The 20,195-nt window shown below is 39.6% G+C and overlaps 2 protein-coding genes across 2 annotated transcripts in view; one reads left to right on the top strand and one right to left on the bottom strand.

Annotated features, from left to right (window-relative positions):
- Positions 1–20,195, bottom strand: part of LOC123310734 (pickpocket protein 28-like) — a 103,016-nt gene that overhangs the window by 69,984 nt on the left and 12,837 nt on the right. The window lies entirely within an intron of this gene.
- LOC123310716 (oxysterol-binding protein 2-like) lies at positions 13,202–15,756 on the top strand. Its single transcript, XM_044894344.1, has 9 exons — positions 13,202–13,457; positions 13,530–13,820; positions 13,927–14,086; positions 14,140–14,244; positions 14,314–14,431; positions 14,501–14,665; positions 14,774–14,900; positions 15,168–15,346; positions 15,566–15,756. Exons 1-9 carry the CDS (start codon positions 13,450–13,452, stop codon positions 15,703–15,705), a joined length of 1,293 nt encoding a protein of 430 aa, XP_044750279.1. The 5' UTR covers positions 13,202–13,449; the 3' UTR covers positions 15,706–15,756.

Raw genomic sequence — 20,195 nt, 5'->3', positions numbered from 1 at the left:
TAATACCCTTGGTGATCAATGTCATTTGTATGCGACCGTTAAAAATTGGACTGCAAGCTTCAAAAGAGGTAAATTTTCCATTGAAGATGATGACCGATCGGGAAGGCCAGTTTCTGTGTCAGTCCCCGAAAATATCGATGCAGTTCATGACATGATTTTATCAGACCGTCGAATTGAGTTGAAACGAATATCTGAAGCACTGAATATTTCATACGAACGCGTTCATCATATAGTCAATTTGGACATGAGAAAAATTGCTGCAAAATGGATCCCCAAATGTTTTAATGTTGATCAAGAGCGTGCAAGGGTAGAAGCATCGCGTTCGATCTGCGCTCGATTTGAAAACGATGTAGACTTCTTAAACCGAATTGTTACTATGGATGAGACTTGGGTACATTTCTACGATCCAGAAACAAAGCAACAATCGATGGAATGCTTACACTCTGGTTCTCCAAGAACTAAGAAGTTTCGTGTCCAAAAATCTGCTGGAAAAGTTCTTGCTTCAGTTTTTTGGGAAGTAATCATGATTGATTTTTTGGATAGGGGTAGAACAATAACCGGAGATTACTATTCGACATTACTGACCACTCTACGGGAAAAAATTGATGTTAAAAGACACGGAAAGCTATCTAAAGGTGTTTTGTTTTTGAAGGACAACGCCCCTGCACACAAATCTCATATTGCCATGCAAAAAATTCGTGATTTGGGGTTTGAATTACTACGACACCCCCCTTATTCACCAGATTTGGCTCCATCCGACTATCATCTCTTTCCTTAACTGAAAAAAAGTTTAAAATGTCGTAAATTTTCTTCCAACGAGGAGATAATAAAAGCTGTGGAGGTCTGGTTTGCAGAGCAAGAAGAAACATTCTTTTGAAAGATCTAGAGAGACGTTGCAGGTTCGCTGTAATAAATGTATCCAATTAAGAGGAGAATATGTTGAGTATCCGTATCCGTATCAATTGTTGAGCAGTGTGTTAATACCCCAAAATGACGAAAATTTCAGTGTTACAATCTCATTATCTCACCCCCCTTCGCAGTTTAAATCCCGCAATAATGAAACAAAACATCTCGCGTCTATTTTTCCATCAGTGATGCCATCCGTCACTTCCTCTTAAGCACACACGAACGCGCGACGTATGAATCGAGCAGAGCGCGACGTTACGGCCTATTCGTGATCCCTCTTCAGGGTACCTTGCGCCGACTTAATCGTTTGTCCCATTTATTATGAATTATGGGGTGTGCAAAGTCAAGGAGCGTGCTATTCCAGTGATTGTATGTGTGTGTATTGCCGGGGTGGTGTTGTTGGCGGTGTAGACGCCTGGTATTATATCGGAGGCACCCTCTCTTCCGCTCTCCAAAGGACGGACATACGCTTTGCGGTATTCGCAATCTGGTCGTATTCTTTCGCCCTTCAATTAGTTCCTTCGGGGGTTGGAGGTTAGATTTGGGACTTGGGGAGTTACGGTTTATGGTAGATTTAGTGCTTTTATACGTGCAGATGAAATATTTCGGGAAATATTGGAGATTTTTTTTGCCAAAGCGGCGTCTGGCTAGTTCGGGACGTGGATGGGTGAACGTTAAAAGTTATTAATCCGAACAAGCGTCAAAAAGCTCCTTCCTCGACCTTTTATCATATTAATTTATCCGTGATAGATCCTTAATTAGTATTCAAATATGAGAGAGGCAGTTCCCGAGATGAATCTCTGACTTTCTTCCACGTGATTTTTTCAGAAATCCCAGAGCCACGAGTCTCTCGCACGTCCGTATAATGCGACCATATTTCAGGCTGCTCGCATTCTCGTGTCACTTTCTGACGCTGGTTCATTTTTAATTCTGTCCGCTCCAAGGAATATTTCATTAAGTTGAATGGAACGACTGTTAGGTCATAATTATTACTGTCCGAAGATTCCACTCGAAATTCGGAAAATTCCTCTTCGGGTGATTTATGATTTTTGCCCAATTATTCGATGGAGGAATACAGATTCATACTTTGGTGGAAATATTGTCAAATGCAGGGTAACTCGACTACCTTGTCATACCTTTACTAGGTCTGTAGACCTTCAAAAAAAAATGTTTCTTTTTGCTCTGCAAGCCAGACCTCCACAGCTTTTATTACTTCCTCGTTGGAAGTAAATTTACGACCTTTTAAACTTTTTTTCAGTTGAGAAAAGTGATGATGGTTGGATGGAGCCAAATCTGGTGAATAGGAGGGGTGTTCTAGTAATTCAAACCCTAAATCACGAATTTTTTGCATGGAAACATGAGATTTGTGTGCATGGGCGTTGTCCTGCAAAACAAACACCTTTGGATAGCTTTCCGAGTCTTTTCTCTTTAATTTATCTCCGTAGAGTGGTCAGTAATGTCGAATACTTAGTAATCTCCGGTTATTGCTCTACCCTTATCCAAAAAATCAATCATGATTACTCCACGGCAATCCCAAAAAACTGTAGCAAGAACTTTTCCAGCAGATTTTTGGACACGGAAGTTCTTAGGTCTTGGAGAACCAGAGTGTCGCCATTCCATCGATTGTTGCTTTGTTTCTGGATCGTAGAAATGTACCCAAGTCTCATCCATAGTAACAATTCGGTTTAATCGTTTTCAAATCGAGCACAGATCGAACGCGATGCTTCTACCCTTGCACGCTTTTGGTCAACATTCAAACATTTGGGGATCCATTTTGCAGCAATTTTCCTCATGTCCAAATTGACGTGAACTATGATGAACGCGTCTAGTCTAACTAGATATCAATATACATCCTTTTAATTTAACATATTCAACGCGGTAAAAAACAATGTTTTCGTATGAAATTCAGATCGATATGAACTGAATATTATGGACTGATGTCTAACCTATATTAATATATCTATAACGAACCGAACATTGTTCAAAAAAGTCATTCTTGTGGATAAGAAGATATTCCACTTCCAAATCTTGACAGTATCTGCTCATCGCTTATCGTTATATTGTCCGCCAGCCAAGATAAAAATATCGAGAAGACCGCTCCCGAAATTCAACAAAAACCGCCCCGAACCCAGTTTCCAAATTAATTGTCGACTTACGTAGTACGTATCTAACAAAATCCCGATTCTATATTCCGGTCGAGGCCGGCTTCTCGATTTTGATGGCTCCTTTTTATCCGGTGAAAAAGAACGACTGATGGCTCGCCGAAACGACGACTTGTCGAAATTTCAAATGCGTATATATGTTTCTATATCCCATTAGCCTCCTCCGAACAAAACGTATTATGTTTTCAACGTTCCGTCCGTCGAATATATGAATTTTTATATTCCGCCGACTGTTTCACACCTTGTTTCGTATATTCTTCGTTTTTGTCGCCGATTTTTTCGGATGAAGATGGACCGTTGGAAGAAAGAACGCTGTCCTTGATTTCGGAGCCTCTTTGAGCGCCCGTTGAACCGAAAATAATCTGGAAATGCGTTGAAACCACTGAAGAAGAGAAATTTTCTTCAGGCAATTTAGCATCTTCGAGCTAGTGCAGCGTCTGGACGGGTGACCGCTCTTATCGTGAATTCAAACTCCGATTTGGAATGGTGAGGTGGTGCGTGGCCCACAATTTATGCCGTATTAAACGAGGCATTTCCCTCCTCATGCATCACTATCGATGCAGTTTCAGAACTGATAATATTGACTGGTATATCTAATTTGTTTATTAGGTATTTATTTATACATTCCGTCAGGAGATACGCTACTTCCTTCGATTACGCGAATGAATTATTCATTCCCAATTAATTAAATATCAAATGAAAGCGATTACTGACACATCGCTCTGATACCCAATTGATGTATGCCCCTTGCAGGACTTGTTGGCGTTATCCGGTCAACTTTAAAAAGCCAGTTATCTGGATTAAGCCTTCAAACGTTGCATTACGAGGCTAATTCATTACGGACCTTGTCACATTTTGAATGTCAATGAGCCGACGACGCTCGAAGGAAAGATAGCTCGTGCAACAGCAGAAGCCTCGCTGGAGGCAACAGGTGTTTGGGGTACAGTGATATGATAAGAAAAACATTGGACACCTTGATTTCAGCTGGCCAGAGCTCATGATAGAAGCTTTCATTTCGCCAGTTCAACAATCGAATATTGAATATCCGACAAATATGCGAAAACACTCTTCCAAAGCAGGCATAAAAGGGCGAGTGTAATGAAATGAAATGAATAAATTGTAATAAAAATGTAACAAATTGTAGTAGGTATGCTTCCAGTTTTGGAAGGGTAATTTGGTGTAGATTTAAGTCACGGCGATACTGAAAAACAGTCAAGTTTGATTCTGATCGCCACAACGGTCGGAGTATGAATCTCTCAGCATTCGGTAGGGCTCGGACTTTGATGATGGCCATCGTCTGTCTGGAGGAACGACATGGACCATCAACGAAACGACGCTGGCGGAAAATGGATAGTGACATGACAGCTCCTTATAAATGATGGTATTGGTTAATGAAATGATAATGGTAATGAGGTGCATTCCTCCGATGACCTGACCTCTCCCAATCGTTTTGCTTGCTCGCATGTCGTTCTTCTTTCTCCGTGTGGCTCGCACTGACTCGCTATATCGCCGCTATTATAACCAGTCACGGGTCCTTCGACCGTTCCATTACATTAAACTTAATGAAATATAGGACGGGACGTGGATGGGAGACAAATAGGTTGAGGAGGATCTGGATGCTGAAGAATTATGTTTGTATTCTTAACGATTTACGCTCATTTTTCTTCGTTATCCACGATTTTGAATGGGAAAACGCTTCCTTATCAACATCGGTTTCATTAGATATTGACCATGCACTGAAAAAAATGCTCTCACATTTTACCAAAAGATATCACAATGGATAATTACTAAGATGTCATAAGAAGAATATGATATGATTCTTGAGATTGAAGAAAAGTACAGCTGTAATGTATAAAATGCTTGTGGAAGCTTATTATGGCAATGCTCCAACTAATAAATCATGTAGCGAATGCTTTCGACGTTTCAAAATAGTTAAACAACAGTTTCGTTTTTGCAGGACAACGCCCCTGCACATAAATCTCATGTTGCTATGCAAAAAATTCGTGATTTACGGTTTGAATTACTAGAACACCCCCCTTATTCACCAGATTTGGCTCAATTCGACTATCATCTCTTTCCTCAACTGAAAAAAAGGTTAAAAGGTCTTAAATTTTCTTTCAACGAGGAGGTAATAAAAGCTGTGGAGGTATGGTTTGCAGAACAAGAAGAAACATTTTTTTAAAAGTCTAGAGACGTTGCAGGTTCGCTGTAATAAATTAATGTAACCAATTAAGAGAAGAATATGTTGAGTAATAAAATATTTTGAAATTTTATTTTTTTTTCGTTCTATAGTAGGCTAGTAATTTTTCAATATAATCCTCGTATGACGATGGTGAGTCATTTTTTCATTAATTTCTTATCGAAACAACATAAGAAACGGACCAAACCAACTTGTACTCCCAATATCATCGGCCAATCGTCGTTTGTAAAAAACCCCACTGGTATTTCGAATTCGTCACAAAAGGGGGCGTATATTCGCGAAATAATTACAACCCTGAGAAGACGCCGATGCTGCAGTTGACACAAGCATCATCTTTTTCGGGGGGTTAGAGATGAGGAAGTAAAAAGGGACGAATATTGCTGTGCGCCCTTTGGAATAAAGGCCTCTCCCCCACTTTATTCATAACTGTTTCCTCTCTCTTGACGAGTTCGATCAGCCGTAAATTATTTATATATCTATAACAAGGGACTCCGGCAGAAGCTCTCCTTTCTGTCCGGAGGAAAAATATGATTTGTGGTATGGCGGAACTGGTAGCATAAAATGGCTTTATTCCTATACGTAAGGGATTATGAGGTTTTCGATAAAAGTGCATGGGTATAATCATCTGTCACCCTCTGAAGGTCTGAAAACAAGATGATTTGCTAGATTATTTTGGAGATGTCTGTCAAATATCTTGCATACACCCAGAAAGACGAACTTTTCTTGTTCGCTGACTGATTTCAGTTCCGTGAATAACGTAAGCTTTTCAGCTGCTAAATCCGGCCGTATACAGTCCTATAATGACCCAATCGTGATTTCAGATACTTAATATCGGTGGCTAGTTGTTGTTCCCAGTAAATATCCCCTCAACGAATTTTTGCATCCTATGAAGTCGTTCCAGTATCTGGTACACTATCGTTTTGATCTCGCTATTGTATGATAATTTCTTTTCGGAGAATTTGAACTCGAACCAGCGGAATATGGCAATACTCGTTGCACATTGGTTGACGTGTCCTCGAGATCCCAAGAAGATACGCTTTCGGAGACCATTGTTGATAATCTATACGGGTACTAGAGGCATAGTTCACGATCATAAACTCAAGAATTTCAGACGAGATTTTTGTACGCCGGCGTTTGGGCGAGATACGCCGAAGGAATATCTCGGTTTTGATCCGTTCATTTGAAGAATTCAACACCCAGAAAGCCCTCAAAGATAAGCCCGAATAGCGTTTGAAGCCACTAGGAAAGAGACCTCCAAGAGCTGGCAGTCTACATCGCAGTTAGTTCTGCAGAACTGAGCAGTAAAGATTAAAAGATCGTCAAAAACAGGCCTAAGGCCTAACACAAGAAGAAGAAGAACACCCTAGATTAAGAACCACAGCAATGGCAGAAGAAAAACATTGAATATTTCATCGATAGCGATGGCAGAGTCGATGTAAAATTGGCGGTATCGAGGAATCCTTCCAGCAGCGGCAAAAACTAGATAGTCCTGCTGTAAATTATCTAATAACTTTTTCTAGAACACGCTCCGGAGTGACCGGACTCATTGAAAACCGCAGTTTCAGGACGCCGCAGCAGGACACCGTCTATCAGTGTTGGATCTGAAAAACAGCGATCGGATTTGATTTAACAGCTCCGCTTTATTAAATATTGAAACGGCGGTGTCTAAAAAGTAATACGATTAACTGTTTTACAATTTTGCCCACAGCGGTACGTTTTACGAGCGCTCTAACTCGTACGGGAAAAAAGGGTCATTTCCGAGCCAGATATCCATCTTGTTTTTCCGATGGAAAACGCCCGACAGGAAGATACAAGGATATATTGAAAAATTCTCAGCCTACTATAGAAACAAACAAAATTTCCATGTCGAAATATTTTATTACTCAACATATTCTCCTCTTAATTGAATACATTTATTACAGCGAACCTTCAACGTCTCTAGACCTTTCAAAAAAAAATGTTTTTCTTACTCTGCAAACCAGATCTTCACAACTTTTATTACCTCCTCGTTGGAACAAAATTTATGACCTTTTAAACTTTTTTTCAGTTGAGGAAAGAGATGATAGTCGAATGGGGCCAAATCTGGTGAATAAGGGGGGTGTTCTACTAATTCAAACCTTAAATCACGAATTTTTTGCATGGCAACATGAGATTTGTGTGGATGGGCGTTGTCCTGCAAAAACAAAACACCTTTGGATAGCTTTCCGCGTCTTTTCTCTTTAATTTTTTCCCGTAGAGTGGTCAGTAATATCGAATAGTAATCTCAGGTTATTGTTCCACCCTTATCCAAAAAATCAATCATGATTACCCCATGGCAATCCCAAAAAACTGAAGCAAGAACTTTTCCATCATATTTTTGGACACGAAACTTCTTACGTCTTGGAGAACCAGACTGTCGCCATTCCATCGATTGTTGCTTTGTTTCTGGATCGTAGAAATGTACCCAAGTCTCATCCATAGTACCAATTCGGTTTAAGAAGTCTACATCGTTTTCAAATCGAGCACAGATCGAACGCGATGCTTCTACCCTTGCACGCTTTTGGTCAATATTCAAACATTTGCGGATCCATTTTGCAGCAATTTTTCTCATGTCCAAATTGACGTGAACTAAATGATGAACGCATTCGCATGAAATATTCAGTGCTTAAGATATCCGTTTTAGCCCATTTCTACGGTCTGATAAAATCATGTCATGAACTGCATCGATATTTTCGGGGACTGACACAGAAACTGGCCGTCCAGATCGGTCATCATCTTCCTCTTTACCTCTTTTGAAGCTTGCAGTCCAATTTTTCACGGTCGCATACGAAGGACATTGATCACCAAGGGTATTAAGCATATCTTCGTAAATCTGCTTATCTCTTAACCCTTTTAAATACAGGTACTTGATGATGGCTCGATACTTCAAATTTTGGAATTTCACAATTTCGGTGGACATCTTCTTTCTTTTAATTTATTGCGTAACTCTGGTTCACTTTTTCGACCTCAAACTTCACACTGACACTTCTGATGAGTTATTTTTCGTTGCGCAATATTGTTTTTGCGCATGGAACTGGTCTAGGCTAACTAGATATCAATACATCCTCGTAATATGGACGACGCCATGGTCCATCGTTAAAATCGAACTAAATTCATAACTTAGTCGCTCGAAAAATTCGTCATTTTGACAGCTGACTTGACAAAACGTCAACGTTCAAACTTCCGTAGTTGTCTTGACTATTTCGATGTTGATGTTGGAGACAATAAGGCCAGGGGACGCAAAATAGAAAATTGTCAAATCGTGCGGTATTTGAAGTTCGAGGATTCAGTTTCAGCCGCGTATAGAACGTCGGAACTTCTAAATTACAGAGACCTACCTCGTTTCGTAAGTTATCGTTTCCATTGATGTTAGGAAAGCCTAATAACAGGGCCCCCGTTCCCAAAATAGAGAAGCACCAACGGATCTGCTTATGACCGTGTTAATAGAGTGGGTGGAGCGGCGTCGTTCATCAGACGTCCAGAGCAGATCTCCGAGCGCCACGCGCTCAGGCTCTGCTCTTGAAGTGTGCTGTATGTGTACGTTGGGCTTAATCAGGGATTTTATATGAATTACTCTTGCCTTACTGACTTCGAATTATATCTAGCGTATACGGTAATCGACAGGGAAGTTATGATGAGTTATGGCCTGGATATGAGCTGCTGCTGTATGGGAAAGTTTAATAAGAAGGGTAAATATTTGTTTAGGTGGGACAGAGGGATGTTCCGAAAGTGCGTCCGAAGAAATTTTCATCTTCCACATGCATCATTCATCCTGATTTCATTTTTTTCAATCAATAGATATCAAGGAAGGGATAAGAATGAATAAGAACGAAACATTCTCATTCTCTATCTCTATTCCAATCGTCTTCGAACTCATCCGAATTCCTGACAAATCTAATGAGCGTCCTTCGTTAAAACGTGGCAAGTGTGTGTGTGCAGGTCCATTAAACTCGGAAAACCAATCAGACTAATCACTTTTCAGTGAGAGCTGTATGCATCCCAAACCAGGTGTGAACCCATGCTCATTAGTTCTTTCACACTTCATCTGCGGTGATGACAAGCGAAATGACCCGTGACCCTCGGTGTTAATGAGTTGCTCTACCACACCCCCAGGTCGTCCCAAAACGATATTTACAACACGGTGGTGAATCATATCCGTCTATTCATCATATTACACGTACTAATTTATTCGCAAGGAATATGAGAGGTGTGGGTAAATAATGTCCAATGAGGATGAAGGAAGAAGATAATTATTCTTGTATTTATAGGAATATGGTTTCGTACAATATGATCGCTCATCTTCAGGAAGGATTCAGAACTAGATACTGTAGAGATGGATGAAATTCTCAGATTTATTACTGGAAGAGTTGCTCTTTCAGAATATGTATCTCATTTTCATCTACAGTTACTTTTATTGAGAAATAAACGACTCGAAAGCTAACCTTCGATTCGAAAAATTAAAAAATTCCCAAAAATATGGGGAGAGTTTAAGATTCATCAAGACCGAACGGTTACACAGAGATCGATGAAATTTCAAGATTTATTAAATAGTTACAAAAATTAACTATGACAAGGTAACCAAATGCCCGTGACTACCTTAAGTGTCATAGTTACTTTTTTAAATATCTCAAGGTAGCCAAATGCCCTATGACACTTAAGGTAGTCACGGGCATTTGGCTACCTTGTCATAGTTACAAAAAGTCACTATGACACTTAAGGCACGAGCATTTATTTATTTATTTATTTATTTATTTATTCACGGGATAAACCCAATTACAAAATAAGAACAAAAATATAAGTCAACAAAAATATCGTACATACCTAATTCAAATCAAACAATTATTAACATTTCTCACTATGGCGGAGTATGATGAGTTTACAAAGTCGATGCCAAGTTGTCCGGCAACATTCACCCGTTCTGAAATCCTGGGAATGGGAGATGCCCGTGTGTAATTTAGCCTGTAATTAGGAACACTGAGGAAGGCAGACCTCCTAGTATTTCTGGGTGGAACGTGAAAAGCAAAGAGAGAGAGGAGCTCAGTCGTCGACAGTTTCCCCATTAAAAGCCTAGTGAAGAGCAATACGTCGCTCCTGATCCTACGCGTCTTCAAAGTTGGTAAGTGAAGTACAGATCTCATGTGAGTTGCCGAAAAATTTAATCGAGAAATGCCCATTCTATAAGAAATATTGAGAAGAAATTTATTCTGAACACTCTCGATCCTGTCACTGTCCTGTGAAGTATAAGGACACCACACAGAAGATGCGAACTCAAGATGAGGTCTCACCAAAGTTACATACAGATGTTTTATAGTATTGATATCACTGAATTCATGGGAATGTCTCAAAACAAAACCAAGCGACCTTAATCCCTTAGCAACAATATCCTCTATATGCAGACTGAAACTCATTTTGAAGTCGTACAAAACACCTAAATCCCTCACCACACCAACCTCAACCAATTTCTCTCCTCCTAAAGAATAACGAGAATGGAAATAGCATCCCTTTCTAAATATTGACATGTGTTTACATTTGTCAACGTTAATAAACACAGCATTTAACCTTGTCTATTGGCTACCTTGTCATAGTTGAAAAAGTCTCTGTGACACTTAAGGCACGAGCATTTGGCTACCTTGTCATAGTTGAAAAGTCACTATGACACTTAAAATAGTCAGTGGCATTTGGCTACCTTAGAAGTCATAGTTAAAAAAGTCACTATGACACTTAAGGTAGTCAGGGGCATTTGGCTACCTTAGAAGTCATAGTTAAAAGAGTAACAATGACACCTAAAGTAGTCACGAGCATTTGGCTTCCTTGTCATAGTTACCAAACGTCACTATGACACTTAAGGTAGTCAGAGGCATTTGGCTACCCTAGAAGTCATAGTTAAAAAGGTCACTATGACACTTGAGGTAGTCAGGGGCATTTGGCTACCTTAGAAGTCATAGTTGAAAAAGTTACAATGACACTTAAGGTAGTCACGAGCATTTGGCGACCTTGTCATAGTTACAAAAAGTCACTATGACACTTAAGGTAGTCAGAGGCATTTGGCTACCCTAGAAGTCATAGAAAAAGTCACTATGACACTTAAGATAGTCAGGGGCATTTGGCTACCTTAGAAGTCATAGTTACAAAAAGTAACAATAACACTGAAGGTAGTCACGAGCATTTGGCTACCTTGTCATTGTTAGAAAAAGTCACTATGACACTCAAGGTAGTCAGAGGCATTTGGCTACCCTAGAAATCATAGTTAAAAAAGTCACTATGACACTTAAGGTAGTCACGAACATTTGGCTACCTTGTCATACTCAGAAAAAGTCACTATGACATTTGAGGTAGTCACGAGCATTTCTCTACCTTGTCATAGTCACTTAAGATAGTCGAGGGAAATATCCATAATCCTGAGCATAATCCTGAGAGCAAGATAAACGGCTTTTGGGCGAGTTCAGAACCTGGATGTGGAACAAATCTATGACTTTGCAAAACCCTACGAAAACTCCAAACTTCATGAATCATGTTATCGAACATACGTATGGTCTGTGGATAACTTGATGACGCTCCTACCCTTAGAATATAGAATAACAGGAAGGAGCATATTGCTCATTTCAATTTGACCGGAATAGAGGAGAAATATGGCCGACATATATTTCCGTTTCAACAGTGGCGTAGGACAATGAAGTTTCCAAAAAACTAACATCAATAGTCAGTTGATTCTGATTTATCAAAAAAATTAGGAAAGTACTAACGTAAAGTCAGAAGCTTTTTCACGCTCGTTCAAATTGATAATCAAAGCGTAAATTCACCCCGCCTAACACTACTTGGCTATATACTTAATGGTATTAAGGTCTAAGACTCAACATCACCTACGCCCATGGAGTGTTGTTGTCAAAATGAAGTTTAAACATCACTTTGTTTATTTGGCCACAGATAACAGAATCATTTGACTTCCAAGTCTGCCACTTTTCAAATCAAAATTTGGAAGACCAATATGGCCGTTTCCGTCGCACAATTCCCGTCACGTTTATTCGAAAAAGCTCCTTCCTGATATTCTATGTTCTAAGCTCCTACCCATTACACCTAAGATTTGATCAACGGGTATCAGATCCGGATATCAATGTGGCCACGGCGATAAATTTACCAAAAATGTAGAAAGTTTTCAGTTCCGCTATACAAATTGTCACTTGAACCATTAGAAAACCCAACAACTGAATAATTTTCGACGCAAAAGGCCATGTTGATTCGTCTCTTCCTCGAAGAAATCGAGATCCAACCTTATCATCTTGTGCATCAATATATCCAACCGCCCCCAACGAGGGTGAAAGTGTATATGTTGCATTTGACGGTTGATGGGCCAGGAAATGATGGGGTGGTATCGATTGCCCCGCCTCCTGCTGCGAGTGTGTCGTCATGGAGACCGCGACAATGTTGTGGGGGACCACAGCCTGGCAGAGGACACAGATGCTGGAACTCTGGATTGAGGAGGATTATTGGAAATTAGTGTTAGGAGGTTTGTTCGTAAAGTGGAACAGCTCGGGCAAACAGCTAGAGAAACAGGCATGTAATCCCCTTGAGTTTTCGTCTACAAAATGATAATATATAATGTTCAAGGTTTATAGTCAGTTCGAAAGCTCTAAACACTTCAAATTTCTCCAGTCAGACTCTGTAGTCACAAATGGCTACGTCTTCAGCCTAATCTTCATCAAAGAGGCTAGAAGCATACAAATAAGTTATTCTGTAGCCATCAAACAATGAACTGGTAACTGACATCAGAACTTCCAGAAAGATGATTTGTCACCTCTTCCTAAGAGAATTTTTCGAAAATTCCACATGAGCTTCTTTATGTCAGATCGTTATCAAAGCCTTCGCAAAACCTTCATTCATATTTCGTGTAATGACACTTTTCTGCTGACATCCCACGTCTCCCAAAAAATGTCATCGCTGCAGTTTCAAGAAAAATCAAAGATTATTTCGGTACAGCATTTTTTCACAAGAATAAGTTGAAATCCTCCGTTCACTTCAAGGAGCAGTTTCGTTCTTTTCTCATTCAAAACTATTCCACTCAACATTACATCTTCAGTTTAAATTGATCACCTAATGGAACTGAAAGCACTGGAATATAATGCTGCAGGCATGAGCTGTGGCTTGTGAAAGTGTAGAACTCGAGGAATGGAAAGGTAGAGTAACATTTCTGCTTCATAATCAGCATTAACCATTGATTAAACCTAAAGAATGATCTTTTTTTCAAGTGACGAAATCGGAAAACCCTTAGAGCAAACCACAAGTTCCATCCATAGTCTGATCCGAAAGATTACACCATCACCGTGTACAAGCCAAAGGAGTAGCACTTCCTCGCGTCGAGAAAGGATACCAGACAAACCTAGATCTGGTAGTTTGAGCCTATGGGGATTCCTGAAAAACTGCATAGGCAAAGATCTGTCGCAAATTTCTCAACCGATAAATTTCAGCGAGCCCTTGTCGCTGCTCCAAAGGTTAACGGAAGAGTTGGAATACTCTGAACTTCTGGATAAAGCTGCAAGGTAACTATTTCGTTGAGACCTTCACGCTATGCTTTGTGCTTATCCTGTTTGGCATCTCCAGGTAAGTGAAGGTAGGAGAGTTTAGTTTTAGGTGAATTGTTTTCAGTTGTTCATGTCCATACGAACAGCTCGCTTATCTAGCTGTGTTCATCGTTGCGGGATACTCTGGTTGTACCAGGATAACCAAACCTTTCAACCCACTCCTTGGGGAAACGTTCGAGTTTGATCGAACTGCTGATCTTGGATGGAGGGTTATATCTGAACAGGTGAGGATCGAATTGAGAATGAACGAATGAAACGTCCATTCGATATGTTCCAGATTTCGCATCATCCGCCTGTTGCTGCGCACCATTGCGAGGGTAAGGGTTGGATTTTATGGCAGGAATTCACATTCGAGACAAGGTTCACCGGAAACGATATACAGGTAATGATGCAGAGATGGATGTTCCCTGCCTATCTGGCGTTCCTTTCACTTACAGAAGTCGGTTCATAGGTCACCCCTTGTGGCGAGGCTAACGTAGAATTCCAGGAAGGAAATTGTTTCAAGTGGAACAAGATTATAACGACTGTTCATAATTTCCTCATAGGAAGTTCATGGGTGGATCACCAAGGTGAGATAATCTGAATATCATCAAAGATATTCCAACACGACTTGACATTCTCTTCTGATTTTCTTGAAGGTGTTGTGGAGGTAATCGGTAAGAATAATACCGAAGGCATCATCTGCAATTTAGACTTCATCCCATATGGTGGTAGTTCCTTGAGGAGAATCATCAAGAGCGAAATGAGAAGAGTTAAAGGGCAAGTTTCCGATGCTAACGGTGTCACCAAATGGAAAATTGAAGGTGAGAAGATGAGCTTCTAAATTTTCGATTGAATTGATCTGTTTTACTACCATGTTGTAAAGTATGTTGCAGTAGTAATAGTAGATGTAAAATCTGTAGTTATTTCAGGGAATTGCGACGAAGAAGTTAGGATAACGGCTGTTTTATCCGAAGAAAAGGAAACGATGATATTGGATGAACCAAGGATTGCTTGGAAGTCCAACGTACTTCCAGAAGGTTCAGAGAATTACTACAGGTGAAATTATGATAACGATTGACGAAAATTCAGGTATCACGCAATCGTTATTGAATTTTCAGACCTTTGATTTGGGGTCAGATGTGGTGGTCGATGTCAGAAGTATCGCGTCATAAATTTCGAGCTCTAAATGGGAGTTTGGCTGTGTTTTGAGACAATCTCAATGCTCTTCGAAGCTGCGTTTCCATGGCTTTTTATGACGCGATACTCCTTGGCTCGAAGTAAACGAAAGAATTGAAAATTTTCACTTACCTATATATGGATCAGTTTCAGTAAGTTCGCGTGCCAGTTGAACGAGCCTGAAGATGGGGTGGCCCCTACAGATTCCCGACTGAGACCAGATCAGAGGTTCATGGAGGAGGGTAAATGGGATGAGGCCAACCAGGAGAAGACCAGGCTGGAGGAAAAACAGAGAAGAGTCATCAGGGAGAGATTGGAGCTTGAAGGTGAGTTCGAAATGGTTCGATGGTAAAACATAAATTCAACTAAATTGCATCTCGTCTAACAGTATAATATTATGACAGAAATGAAACTAATTCCGTTATAAATCTATCCATAGTGTAATAATTGTTGTTGACCTTTCCCCAGGGTCGTTTTTCCTTGACACAGTTCTTGTACCATTTTATAAATTCTGTTAAAATGACGCCCAACTTGCATTTTACTAGATGAGGAAATGAAGTATTATCACCCCATCTGGTTCCACCCTTTTCTCAAAGAAGATGGAAGTCGCATCCACAAGTTCAACGGAAATTATTGGAAGAGCAAGGAGCAGCAAGATTGGTCCAAATGTCCGGACATCTTTTAGTTATTTTTTGTTGTATTCGAATAAGAATGTCAATACAGTGATTCGTCAAGAGTTCATAAGCCAATTTCTACCCAACCCAAAGTCCTATTATCCTATACACTCGACATACAGTGTGAGCCAATATCGTCTCCTTTGTTTGATTCAAAAAAGATTTCGTATTTTTGTACAAGATGAATTGATTTTTTCATTGATGCTCAATTTATGCATTTCGGATGAAAAAGGTACGATTTTGGCCGAAGGAACGAGGGAAGACTTCTCTCGTTCCCGGCATATTTCAATTTTGGGTAGACGCGCACAGCATCGCTTTCCGACCTGGACCTTTAGCAAGATTAATGATGCTGTTGATCTGATACGATAAAGTAATGAAGTATTGTGTTCGAAATAACTTATTCGAATCGCTCGGGACAAATCAGCCTACAATGGCTTAGCCATTGTAGGAAACGGTGTAGAAAAACACATTGTGGGCCCGTACCGGGCCTTATATTTTATGTATGGTTGTTTTGACTGGATCGATTGAGATCGTCTGACGTTATTAGGGTTATCTGAGATATTTAGATATGTTGTAATGAATTCGGAGATGAGAAAAAGATTCAACTGTCTCTAGAAAGAGAAAAGTTCTATTTTCTGAGTCGTGTTTGGGATTACAACAAAACACATCGCCAAAACTAAAGAAAAAACTATTTTTCACGAATTGAAAGATCCACTGGGGGATTGTTTCACTCCTTTCATCCTTTTCGAAACGGTGAAAGGACCTAGAAGATCCGAGGGATATCCTGGCCAGTCGATTCCATTGTGAATCGACAAATCATCGACGTATCCATAATGGCACCGAGGAAACGAAGCCACAGAGTTGTCCCGATTGAAATTTGACCGTGCGTTACATCGATTAATATCCGATCTCGAGAGTGGACAAAATAAATAACCACTTATAAAAAACCAGTCCACTAAATTAATACCATACATTCCCTCGGTTATTTATCTCTTTCGTGTGTTGGCAATACGTTACATGTATTAATCCAATAAATAAATATGGCCACTATAAATTGCCCCTTGTCCGAGCCATCGGAAAAGGCCCAAGTTATTTATAATCCAATTATGTGGAAAAGATGGGAGAGGGAGAGAAACATGGCGGATTTTTCGGGGAAATGCACGCGGAAACTCTTATGATTTACGGTGGAAAATTGAAGACATAAGAGGATGTATTGATATCTAGTTAGCCTAGACCAATTCCATGCATAAAAAAAGTATTACGTTACCATAGCAACGAACAATTACTCATTAGAAGTGTCAGTGTGAAGTTTGAGGTCAAAAAAGTAAACCAGAGTTACGCAATGAATTAAAAAAAAAAAAGATGTCCACCGAAATTGTGAAAATAGAAAAATTGTAGTATAGAGCCATCATCAAGTGTCTGTAGTTAAGGATTAAGAGGTAAGCAGATTTACGAAGATATGCTTAATACTCCTGGTGATCAATGTCCTTCGTATGCGACCGTGAAAAATTGGACTGCAAGCTTCAAAAGAGGTAAATTTTCCACTGAAGATGATGACCGATCGGGAAGGCCAGTTTCTGTGTCAGTCCCCGAAAATATCGATGCAGTTCATGAGACGATTTTATCAGACCGTCGAATTGGGCTAAAACGGATATCTTAAGCACTGAATATTTCATACGAACGCGTTCATCATATAGTTCACGTCAATTTGGACATGAGAAAAATTGCTGCAAAATGGATCCCCAAATGTTTGAATGTTGACCAAAAGCGTGCAAGGGTAGAAGCATCGCGTTCGATCTGTGCTCGATTTGAAAACGATGTCGACTTCTTAAACCTAATTGTTACTATGGATGAGACTTGGGGTACATTTCTACGATCCAGAAACAAAGCAACAACCGATGTAATGGAGACACTCTGGATCTCCAAGCCCTTATTACAGTGTTACAGGTATCAGAATTTTTCTTTTGAATATTCGAAAAAACTGAAATTTAAAACAGTAATGTAACTGACAATAATATCGAAGAATTAAGTGTGCAATACCAAAAAATAAGGGAAAAAAAAAGATCTCACAGGGAAAAGTGACTGAAACAGGAATTCCAAAGTAATGTCTTTAGAAAAAAAGGGTTTTCTTGATGAGCTATTGAATGATACCGTGGTTACTATCTACCAGAAAAACTTCGAATGAAAAAAAACTCTTCTGAGTCCACTGAAACGAAGCATCAAAATTCGCGTCGTAAAAAATTCCAATTCACTGTCAGATAGAGTGAGAGAGATCGAGAGAGAGGTGGTTTAAAATCTCATATTTTTCCAGTTCAACGTTGTTCGTCCAGAGCGAACCTCTCTCATTTCTATCGCTGACTTTATGGACAGGTGGTTCGATCATCAATCAATATCCTAGTCATATCATCAATAACGCTAATAGTACCGTGAATCCAGAATGAGAATGTTTTATGCTGGAACAATGCACTCCATTATGGTCGAAGGTGGGTCGGGTTCAGAACGGAAAAAAAAGGACTATGAAGAAGACGATTGTTAAACAATTAATTATCTGAATGATATCCGAAATTAAAACATGCCAGATTATCTGGATCTTTTTGTGATCGGTTAATGATTTTTTATCGGTGTCGGTCGGGAGGGATACCTTTCAATGATTACTGTATAGATGATGAGTTATGTGTTGATCTTGAAGGAGAGGAATGGAATACCTGCACCATCAAGAAAGAATAATTCATCCGACTGAAGTTCTTGATGACAATGCGATGGTCTGAGGGTGATTTCAAACCCTTCTTATTCGTATTCCTGTAGAGAAGCTCAAAATCGACTTTTTCAAGCAACATGGAGGAAATCCAGCTGTGGAAAAAAGTAGGGGTATACTCCTAATAAGATGATCAATTTCATCTTGAGATATTTTATCCCAGGCAGATTCTAGATTCCAGATTTTGAAGATGGTTGAGTTGCAGTTCCAGAGTTTTGATAAACTGCAGTATCCGAGATTGATTCAAGGAGTTTAACTCCTCTTTCCTGCAAGTTTCTGGTCCAAAGCATATTCTGCGTTTGCAGAGATTTATCATCGTGAATGACTGCACAAGCTATACCTACTTACTCATCGTCGAGAATTCAACATTAACCAAAGTGTCGAATCACCCTACAACAATTTTAATCGTTGCGTATACCTAATTTCACGTTTGGACACTCCTGGAAGGAGGTCGGCCAGGGATTGCCGGTAACAGGCACATCAGTTCATCGCCGGCTGGACCAGAAACAAACAACTTTAAGTCTCTATGGACAGGTGTGAATCACCATGTAAGACCATTGGATGCCTTGAGGCATCCGACGCCATTGGCCGATCCTCTTTTGTCTTAGGGTCCTCCATCACGTCGGGCGGATCCCAACTTAATGGTTTTCTCGGTGGACGCAGCATCCAGCGCCAGATAGTGGTTCATTCACCACCTGCTTGAGAAGATGGAGAGATGCTCTTCATATCGGAAGAGAAATCGGAGTTTTTCCGTCTTATTGTGACCCACCCTGTATAGGTATTCTAAAGAAGGTTTTCAGCATCTTCTTATTTCACTTAGCAACGTTGTATCATTTTACCCAAATTTAATTCTCTTGTTTGGAGCCGAAAATGGTGTCAAACGATTTGTTTTTATCATTGGTATTGGTGGAGAATCCTCAAATAGTCTATATTTTCAAAATAAATGAGATAGGGACTCGAAATTTTCGTTTTGAAGATATCTTTCGACTGGCGTGGAATGAATTAATATAAAATAAACGTGAAACTTATTTGGGGCATTTATTTTTGATGAAAAAAGCTCTTTACAGCATAGAATTCTAACTTACATATTCCGCGAGATATGAAAAGTTGAAGAAATAAGAATTAAGGCAAGAAATGAAATCTACGAGGGTTATTTTGGCGATTTCTTCATGCATGAGAATGTGTTTTATTTTTTTAACCGGAAACGGTGCCGCCTACAGCAAAAAGACAAGAGACCGAATTTGCTCCAAATTAAATAAGGATTTAAATAGTAATTTTTTTGTCGGAAAAACCAGTGGCGCATCATTTTGTTATCTGAAAATATTCAGTCTCGCTGCAGTACGGACGCCACTGGTAGAATAGAGAAGAAATGATATTATGCAAAAAGTGCTCCTTGACACTCAAAACCTATGTCTCGAATTTCATAAAAATATTTCAAGCAGCGTGGAAGTTATCAATAAAAAACATTTTTTTTTTCTATAATTTTAACACCCCGTATCTCGGAGAGGAAACATTTCTCGACATATGTTTATATGACAAAGTAGGGCTTATTTTTTATGTAGAATACGTGGTTAAAATTTCTTGATTACGATCTGGACCACCCTGTATATGTGAACAAATAATTTCTGACCACGATCGATGCAAACATAAATCTCAAATGTTGAAAAGGACTGAAACATTTCGAATTATAGGTACTTACCCACCCTGCCTGTTTCCTCTTCGCAATCCACGTAAAATTTAAAAAAT

Source organism: Coccinella septempunctata, chromosome 4 (genome assembly GCF_907165205.1).
Source record: "Coccinella septempunctata chromosome 4, icCocSept1.1, whole genome shotgun sequence".
NCBI classification, from domain to species: domain Eukaryota; kingdom Metazoa; phylum Arthropoda; class Insecta; order Coleoptera; family Coccinellidae; genus Coccinella; species Coccinella septempunctata.
Note: the sequence above shows the minus strand (reverse complement) of the source record. Positions and strands in the feature narration are given on the sequence as shown.

What these genes read in the sequence shown, in the direction of transcription:
- LOC123310716 (XM_044894344.1), top strand. An exon ending in CTTCTGGATAAAGCTGCAAG is followed by an intron (nt 13,821 to 13,926) that starts GTAACTATTTCG and finishes AATTGTTTTCAG; the next exon opens with TTGTTCATGTCCATACGAAC. An exon ending in TTCATGGGTGGATCACCAAG is followed by an intron (nt 14,432 to 14,500) that starts GTGAGATAATCT and finishes ATTTTCTTGAAG; the next exon opens with GTGTTGTGGAGGTAATCGGT.